The following is a 10,451-nucleotide window of genomic DNA, read 5'->3' as shown; positions in this document are numbered from 1 at the left end:
GTTGTAGTTGGGTCTGCTGTCAATCAGTCTATCTGTTTCAAGGAAAAAACTTTTCTCTTCCTCAGAACTATAGACACAGGGACTTGTGGGGTTTTCCTATATATCTTTGATTTCAATGAACCCTTAAGTGACAGAAGCCTTTCATGTACTAGAGCACTTATGTACTGCTGTGTCTATACCATTCATAAATTTACAACAAAATGATACGAAAAGACTAAGGTGTGATAAAAACAAACATTTATACTTTCATCAGTGCCCTGATGATCAGTGTACATGTCCCCTCTGAGGAATGCCGATTACCGGCTCTCCTCTCCTCTGTCAGTGTGACAGCTCGTGAGGGGAGAAATGCCGATAACCAGCATTTCCATATTTGCATGCGATCACAGGACACAGCTGGACACAGCTGATCACATGACCGAGCCGATGTCGTTGGCTCTTTCCATTGATTGGTGATCCGCTGTGTCTAAGGGACACAGCACACCACCGATTGCCGAGCTGTGTGCCCCCAGAGCCGCGCATGTGCGGTTAGAGTGGGAGGATGTCATATGATGTCCTCCCAGAATGAGAGAACCGCCTTGCGCCCGTCATTTCTTTATATGGCGGGTGGGAGGCGGTTAAAGATCTCTAACATAGTTTGATAAACTAGCTGTAAACCCAACCACTAAAATCTCCTCTATGCGTTAACATGATAATATCACCTGGAAAGCCTATTTTTATATTAATCATTATTTCTCATGGAAATAACATCTAGTGGTGCTGATATAAAGATCCTTGTTTGGGCACATTGCATAACGGGGTGACAATGCTCTGCTTCTGTCTCCCACAATCACCTTCCTGGAAATCACATGTAAGTCACATGCTTATCCAAACAAAACTAGAAGCTGCTATGCTGAAGTAAATTATAAAGACATTTCCACTGTTGTCACTGTCTAAAGCAGACCTGCCATGAAAATGTCCTATTATTAGCCCCGCCCCCAGCTATCCCAGGAATCAGAGATGTTACCTGATGATACCCACACAACAGTACTCTTACCTCCTGGGAGGATCAGAAGCCGGGGTCAAGGTAAATATTTTACTTAAAACAGTTTTATTTGAAAAATCACCTTTGCGGGTGATTTGACTTTGGGGGGGGGGGGGGGGGCGGTAGAGGGGTAGGGGACTTTAAATAGGGTGCATCTTTCATTTTCATGAAAAAAAAGGTCTTTTTAAAAAAGGCACATGAGAACACAATTGCAGCCAACAACAATATGCCCTGTTATCACTTTAGTGCATGTGAACAGGGACAGGTTGTAAAGAGGATGCATTGAAATCAGGGGCAGACTGACAACTCATGGGGCCCCTGGGCAATAGGAGATCATGGGGCCCCTGTGTCCTTGCCCAAACTCAAAAAAGCCTATGAAAAAGGTACCAGGGCATCTCATGGGGCCCCCTACTGACCCCGGGCCCTCGGGCAGTGCCTGAGTTTCCAAATGGTCTGATTGAAATGTAAGAATGAAAAAAGGTAAAACCATATGGAAAACATTCCACTCCTGCATTCATGAGACTCCAGTCCATCCACTATTGGGAAACTCCAACGGATAAGCCAGGATAACGGCTGCTTTCCCCAGATTGCCAACAAGGTTTGTATGGACAATGTGAATCTAATCCAAAGAAAAAAAAAAGAATCAGAGGAAGTGGTTCCCTAGCGTGAAACCTTTCTTTATTCTGAGCAAACATAAAAGAATCCAATGCACTCAGATTTTCCCGATGTACACACGTCTGTCACAAGTGCTGCCAGTCTTTGTCATCCTGATCCCTCCATTCCTGATTGGACAGCTGCATCAACTCCAAGATTAAAAACAAATTCTGAGCCATAATATCCCCACAGGAAAGGACAAGGAGGATGAGCAGGAGAGGACAAGGAGGATGAGCAGGAGAGGACAAGGAGGATGAGCAGGTGAGGACAAGGAGGATGAGCAGGAGCCACTGATGTACTGTCAGAAGCCAGAACTGTCAGATTACCGGTTCCTGTGGGATGAGGAATGATGTTTCTCGCAGATTGGCACGGCACGGGCAGGCTGAGGGAATGTGAGCCCCGAGCCCTTCTTCACCAGACCTGCCAGTACCTACAAACCTTACACCAATCACAGCTCCCTATCAGTGACTGTCCCTATGTGTTCCCTATCACAGCTAAATCACATTCTCATACATGGTGGAAATGTCGTTTTATAGTGAGGGGGCTGGCCTATCTGAAATCCCTGTTACTGGTTCTTCTAAATCAAGCGATCTATGTTCAAAGACAAGGCAGTCTTTTCTGGTGACAATGAATTGGGTTTGGTGAATTCCAATATAAATATTTCAGGCCGTTAAATGTCAACAATGCAGAATTTGATGCAAGTCCATGGTGGGGGAAACCCAAACCTCATCCCTGCTGGTGAGTGTTATGACACTAGTTTTCGCAAAGAACTATTCATTTCTTTGTTTCGTAGACTGTATATGAGAGGGTTCAACACAGGGATCACTGTGGTGTAGAACATGGTTAAGATCTGTTCGAGTATGGCATAGCGGTCTGATGGTGGTATCATGTATACAGATACGCCAGATCCATAAAAGATGGCCATAACAATGAGGTGGGATGAACAGGTGGAGAAGGCTTTTCTTTGGCCATCCTTAGATGTAATACGTTGTATGACCCTGATAATCTGTACATAGGACAGCAAGCTGCACATAACTGGACAGAACCCAAATACTAAGCACTCTGCATATGTGACAATGTGAAACATTTCAGTACCACCGCAGGCAATGTTGATGAGAGCTTTAGCATCACAGAAGAACTGGTGAATGGTAACTGAAGAACAGAAAATTATTTTTAAGATTGAACTTGTAAACAAAGATGAATTTATATTCCCACCAATCCAGGTGACTAATATAAGTAATATACAGATTTTCTTATTAAGTATCTGATGATAGTGTAAAGGGTGACAAATTGCGACATATCGGTCATACGCCATTATAAACAGAATGGTGACCTCAGCAGTGTCCGCTGTAATCATAAAATACATCTGGATAAGGCATTGTGTAAATGGCATTGTATTATTTCCAGATAGTAAGATGTAGAGGAGTTTTGGAATGGTGACAGTTGTATAACACATATCAACCACAGACAAGTTCCAGAGAAATAAATACATCGGGGTGTGCAAATGGAGGTCCGAACATATCACTGCAATGATAACTGTGTTCATCAGAAGTCCAATTATATAGATGAAGGAAAAGCAGACAATGCTGAAGATGAACAATTCGTGGTCAGTTTTCATGAAAAATGGCAAAATGTGCACATCTAGAGGAGATGTTGTGTTTTCCATAGGAAGTGGGCACATTTCTACACAAAGACAAAATATAATATATATATATACCAAACATTTCAACAATTTCCTAGTGAAGAAACATTCTTTCTTTATCCAGAAATTAATCGAATGTAAAACAAAGGTGTAATAAAAAAAAAAAAAGAATCTCTGTTCCTTTTGATATGTTTTCATACACAGAAGTATAATCACAAATCCTGGCCTTTCAACAGCCCCTCCCACATGGAAGAAAAATATATTTGAAATATATTTTAAAAATATTTTTCCCAAATATGGTGTCCTTTTATGACACAGAGAATAGCTGCGATTCAACGGATTTCATCTATTCTCTGGTCATTCACAGTTTATGACACTTAGAAGATCATGTCAGCCCTTCTCTGGAGATCTGTGTTCTCCCTCCAGATTCTCCAGCCCAGAGCTGGAGAATCAGAGGGATCACAAACTAAGCAGAGATAATTTACCTCTGTTTAGTAAACTAATCTTTTACTATAATCTTGAGAGATTATGGTAAAATGAGGCGTTTTCCAGAGTTTGGAGACCGTTCTCCCTTCGTTTGGAGAACTGATCTACATATGCTTCATAAACTGCATTCACAGGAGATCTGTGTTCTCCGAGAATGCCGGAGAACTGAGCAGCGATCTATTACTGCTGGTCCATAAACGGACACCTATATTTCCATAAATTTGAATGCTACAATTTTGGCCATATTCAATATATTTCAATAAATATATTACTGATATTTCAATAAATATATTACTTTTTTATATGTTAAAAAAATCTGAAGAATATATTTTAAAAATATATATTTTAAATAATATATTTTTTTAAACTATATTCGTCAGATTTTGTTTAACATATAAAAAAGTCATTTTAAAATATATTTGTAAATGCATTCCAAAAATGTAGATTTGTATTTTTAAAGACATACAATATATTTGAAATGCATTTTTTAAAAATATTTTTCATATATTATGTAATAAAAACTAATTTCAACATGCTATATATATATATATATACATATATATATATATATATATATATATAAATATACTGTATGTCTTTAAAAATACAAATATACATTTTTGGAATGCATTTACAAATATATTTTAAAATGACTTTTTTATATGTTAAACAAAATATGAAGAATACAGTTTTAAAAAATATATTTTTTAAAATATATATTTTTAAAATATATTCTTCAGATTTTTTTTAACATATAAAAAAGTAATATATTTATTGAAATATACTGAATATGGCTAAAGTTGCAGCATTTCAAATATATGGCAATTTATTTGGGAAGATTTTTTTTAAAATATATTTCAAATATAATTTTCTTCCATATGGGCTGTGCTCCTCTTAATGGGAACCTACTGTATACTGAGAAACATAAAGTATTAATGCAGTTGTCTCCCCCTGAAAATGCTGATTGTCTGGCTGTCTCTGACTTGCTTCATGAGATATTGAACCCGGAATAATCATGAAGCTTAGAAGGTCAGAACTCCTGAATGATATACTGACTGGACATTGGAAAAGCATACCAGCCAGGCAGCTAGTATTTTCAAAAAGGAGGTCAGCGATGGAAGCCTAGGTATTTCTCCCTATTTAGGTTTTTTCGGTGCTGCTGAGAGATCACACTATGGGGTTGGTTTACTAAAGGTAAATAAGCGGTGCACTTTGCTAACTTCAGTTGCATTCTGCAAGAGCAGTTGTTCCAGAGCTTACTGAATGGGCAGACGCTATGCTGACTTCCATCATCCAATCATGTGCGAGCAAAAGTGTTGTTTTTAATTTTCCTTGCATGTGATTGGGTATTTTCTTTGCAAGGTGAAGCTTTACCTCATTTACTAAGCTCTGGAGAAACTGCAATTGCAAAGTGCACAGTCTATTTGCCTTAAGTAAGTCACCCCTTATTGGTTGGCAGTTGGATCATGTAAATCACACTAAAGTCAATGCATTGTTAATGAAATGATTGTCAGCATGTAGTAATATCTCCTCGCAGTAAGAAGATGAACCTAACAATGAATTTTAGGTCTGAAATATCCAGTTGATGGTGTAATGTTCGGTCTGTTTCATAACTGCAAACAATGACTTGTGGATCCCGCCAGAAATCCATTGAACTCCTAAATTCATGTAGTGAGCTGACAATGCTGTACTGAAATCTCAAACATTGTTATCAGCTCTGTGGACTACAGAACACCGCCCCTCCATAGACACTGTGCTGTGAGACAGCTTTTTCACCCTTGGACAGGAAGCCTGTTATTGACAGGATCACCAGGTAAAAAAAAAACTGAAAATGAAAACTAAGGCTCCCTGCACACGGGTTGTTTTAATAATGATGGCAGTCATGTTAAAAATGCATTTTTCCGCATTTTTGCATTAGCGTTTAGCATCGTTTTTCCACATTTGCGTTTTTTTTAAGCCAAAAAATGTTGCTAAAAAAAGTCCAAAAACGATGGTTTGCCGCGTTTTACTGCTAAAAAACTCCTCTAGAAACTCACTAGTTCTGTTTTTTTCCAGCCAAAAAATGCTGATTAAAGCCTATGTGTGCATGGACACTAATGCAGAGACCACACAAGGACTGGTGAGCTGCAATAAATGATATTGTTGTTCCGGGGTTTAGATACACTTTAAATTGCCCATAAAGCACTGAGCTAAATATTGAACAACATGCACAGTACAGAGTAAGAGAAAAGTATTTTACAAAAAATAAAATGGAGAAATTTTTTTTTTAAATATTCTTTTCATGAATATTCTTTAAATTACATGAAGTAATGTATGCAGTGCTAAGCAATAAAAAACAAGAAAACACTTAATTCAACTTTCATAATACAACATAACGACCTTCCTCTTCCTCCTCCTCCCTGCATTGCTGCCTTGAACATAACATAATGTTTTATCATATGACTAGATCAATCGTTATCATCTACCTGATTAATATATTTGGTATTGTTCTGTTCCATACACATTTTCTATCCTGCACTTTTTCATTGCTATTGTTTGTACTATGTCTGATGTTAAAGCAGTAAAATATTGAACAAGAAAAAAAAAAATAAAATAAAATAATGTCACACCCATAACCAATAAATGCAAACTCACTGCAGCTATGCAAGAAAACCTAAATACATACCTATTATTCATGGTGTGGTTGAAAAAAAAACACACATATATGCAAATTATTAAACAACATGCACAATACTAATTTTTAAAAAAATGTAGCAGAACTTTTTGCATTCTTTATATAAATTGACAATTCAATATAAAAAGAAGTTGCAAACATTTTGAGCTTTAATAGCTTATAAATTAAACCTCTAAAACCCCCTTATGTTATTTATTTATTCTGTTCCATACCCATTTTTGATCCGGGACTTTCTCATTTCAATTGTTTGTACTATGTCTGATGTTAAAGCAGTAACATTGTGAACAAGAAAAAAATAAATAAATAAAATAATGTCACACCCATAACCAATAAAAGCAAACTCACTGCAGCTATGCAAGAAAACCTAAATACATACCTATTATTCATGGTGTGTTTGAAAAAAAAAAACCACCAATGCGCAAAATATTAAACAACATGCACAATACATATTTTTAAAAAATGTAGCAGAACATTTTTTTTTGCATTTTTTAATTAAATTGACAATTCAATATAAAAAGAAGTTGCAAAGATTTTGAGCTTTAATAGCTTATAAATTAAACCTCTAAAACCCCCTTATGTTATCTATTTATTCTGCTCCATACCCATTTTTGATGCTGCACTTTTTCATTGCTATTGTTTGTACTATGTCTGATGTTAAAGCAGTAAAATATTGAACAAGAAAAAAAAATAATAAAAAAATATATTGAACAAGAAAAAAATAATAATAAAAAAATAAAAAAAATAATAAAATAATGTCACACCCATAACCAATAAAAGCAAACTCACTTCAGCTATGCAAGAAAACCTAAATACATACCTATCATTCATGGTGTGGTTGAAAAAAAACCCACATATACATAAAATATTAAACAACATGCACAATACATATTTAAAAAAAATGTAGCAGAACATTTTTTTTGCATTCTTTATATAAATTGACAATTCAGTATAAAAAAGAAGTTGCAAACATTTTGAGCTTTAATAGCTTATAAATCAAACCTCTAAAACCCCCTTATGTTATTTATTTATTCTGTTCCATACACATTTTCGATCCTGGACTTTTTCATTGCTATTGTTTGTACTATGTCTGATGTTAAAGCAGTAAAATATTAAACAAGAAAAAAATAAAATAAAAATAAAATAATGTCACACCCATAACCAATAAATGCAAACTCACTGCAGCTATGCAAGAAAACCTAAATACATACCTATTATTCATGGTGTGTTTGAAAAAAAAAAAACACAAATGCGCAAAATATTAAACAACATGTACAATACATATTTTAAAAAAAATGTAGCAGAACCTTTTTTTTTGCATTTTTTAATTAAATTGACAATTCAATATAAAAAGAAGTTGCAAAGATTTTGAGCTTTAATAGCTTAGAAATTAAACCTCTACAACCCACTTATGTTATCTATTTATTCTGTTCTATACACATTTTTGATCCTGCACTTTTTCATTGCTATTATTTGTACTATGTCTGATGTTAAAGCAGTAAAATATTGAACAAGAAAAAAAAATAATAAAAAAATATATTGAACAAGAAAAAAAAAATAATAAAAAAATAAAACAAATAATAAAATAATGTCAGACCCATAACCAATAAAAGCAAACTCACTGCAGCTATGCAAGAAAACCTAAATACATACCTATCATTCATGGTGTGGTTGAAAAAAAAACACATATACATAAAATATTAAACAACATGCACAATACATATTTTTAAAAAATGTAGCAGAACATTTTTTTTGCATTCTTTATTTAAATTGACAATTCAATATAAAAGGAAGTTGCAAACATTTAGAGCTTTAATAGCTTATAAATTAAACCTCTAAAACCCCCCTTATGTTATTTATTTATTCTGTTCCATACCCATTTTCGATCCTGGACTTTTTCATTGCTATTGTTTGTACTACGTCTGATGTTAAAGCAGTAAAATATTGAACAGGAAAAAAAAAAATAATAAAAAAAAAAAAAATAAAATAATGTCACACCCATAACCAATAAATGCAAACTCACTGCAGCTATGCAAGAAAACCTAAATACATACCTATTATTCATGGTGCGGTTGAAAAAAAAACACAAATATACGCAAAATATTAAAAAACATGTACAATACATATTTAAAGAAAAAAGTAGCAGAACATTTTTTTTCCATTCTTTATATAAATTGACAATTCAATATAAAAAGAAGTTGCAAACATTTTGAGTTTTAATAGCTTATAAATCAGACCTCTAAACCCCCCTTATGTTATTTATTTATTATTTATTTCAGGTACTTATATAGCGCCATCAATTTACGCAGCGCTTTACATATATATTGTACATTCACATCAGTCCCTAACCCTCAAGGGGTGTACAATCTAAGATCCCTAACCCTCAAGGGGTGTACAATCTAAGGTCCCTAACCCTCAAGGGGCGTACAATCTAAGGTCCCTAACTCACATTCATACATACACATACTAGGGACAATCTAGACAGGAGCCAAGTAACCTACCAGCATGTCTTTGGAGTTATATATTATATTTCTCTAGTTTATAGCCTAAGTATCATATGATATCTGCACTTTAAACATAGAAGTAACATAGAGAATTCATATATGTAGTTATGAATCTACTCGGCTGAAGACCCTTAAAAAAATAAAAAAGACAAATAATCTATATAATACCAATATGCACGCTGCTCACGGGGGATGCACCGCAGAGCCCCACTGAGATTAGTTCCGTATTTTTAATTAAATCACAGAAAAAGGAAATACAAAGAAAGCAAGAAAAGAAGGAAAAGAAGAGAAAGGAAGGGAAAAACACACACACAAAAAAGAAAGGAATAATTTTTAAAATATCCTTAGTGTGACTGAACGCTCAGTGAAGGAATATATATCGCGCTAAACAGTGAAAAAAAACATGTTAAAGAACTGACAAATGATTTCAAAATAAATTGTATGAGTGTACGGCCACTACTGAGAGATGTATCTACTCGGGGATAGGTGTCCATTTATGAACCAGCAGTAATAGATCCCTGCTCATTTCTCCGGCATTCTCAGAGAACACAGTTCTCCTGCGAATGCCGTTTATGAAGCATATGTAGATCAGTTCTCCAAACGAAGGGAGAAGATCTACAAACGCTGGAAAACGGCTGATTTTACTATAATCTCGCGAGATTACAGTAAAAGATCAGTTTAGTAAGCAGATGTAAATTATCTCTGCTTAGTTTGTGGTCCCCCAATTCTCCAGCTCTGGGCTGGAGAATCTGGAGGGAGAACACAGATCTCCAGTGAAGAGCTGAACATGTTCTCCTGGGTGTCATAAACTGTGAATGACCAGAGAATAGCTGCGATCCTCTGAATGGCAGCTATTCTCTGTGTCATAAACGGACACCATAATCTTCACATTCCCAGCATTCTGATCTCATTTTGCTACAATGGGGTGTCTACCAATAAGTGGTGACATATTTCAGTAGTAGAGAGATTGTATCCTCTGTCTATCCCCGGTCTATATCAGAGTAGGAATTTCCTGCTGCAAATACGTGCCGACTGATCACCCAGTGAAGAGAATACGGCCGAATCCTCAGACACCTAGTGAGTATATAATAGAAATGTGACATCTTCTACCTGCACAGCAATAGGTAGGAGAGAGATCTTCCTACAAATCAGACACACAGACAAGGCTGTATTTATAGTCTGCTCCGAGGTAAGAACAAAGAGAAAACTCCCAAGACAAAACCATTACATCAGCCTCTACTGAAGAGGTTATCATTTGCTGGTTTGTGAGAACAAGAAACAAAGAGAAACCTTCAGAGACAAAACTATTACATCACATTCATCTGTAGTTACAACTTGACTAAACTTCTAATCTCCTGGTACATAACTAACTGAAACAAACTTTTCTTTAAACTTTTTTTAAACTTGCATCTTGCTACATGTTGTGAATTTTGTGTAAAGGGTCATGAGTCTTGTTGACCAAATCTATAGATT

At 35.3% G+C, this 10,451-nt stretch overlaps 1 protein-coding gene across 1 annotated transcript; it reads right to left on the bottom strand.

Annotated features, from left to right (window-relative positions):
- Positions 1 to 1,142: 1,142 nt before the first annotated feature.
- Positions 1,143 to 3,353, bottom strand: LOC149441940 (olfactory receptor 1G1-like). The gene has a single exon (XM_089656713.1). It carries the CDS (start codon positions 3,339 to 3,341, stop codon positions 2,421 to 2,423), a length of 921 nt encoding a protein of 306 aa, XP_089512839.1. The 5' UTR covers positions 3,342 to 3,353; the 3' UTR covers positions 1,143 to 2,420.
- Between the last annotated feature and the right edge of the window lie 7,098 nt (positions 3,354 to 10,451).

Source organism: Staurois parvus, unplaced genomic scaffold (genome assembly GCF_062004578.1).
Source record: "Staurois parvus isolate SC_StPar_1 unplaced genomic scaffold, SC_StPar_1.0 ptg000931l, whole genome shotgun sequence".
Classification (NCBI taxonomy): domain Eukaryota; kingdom Metazoa; phylum Chordata; class Amphibia; order Anura; family Ranidae; genus Staurois; species Staurois parvus.
The sequence above is the reverse complement of the archived record's forward strand: the minus strand, read 5'-3'. Positions and strand labels throughout refer to the sequence as shown.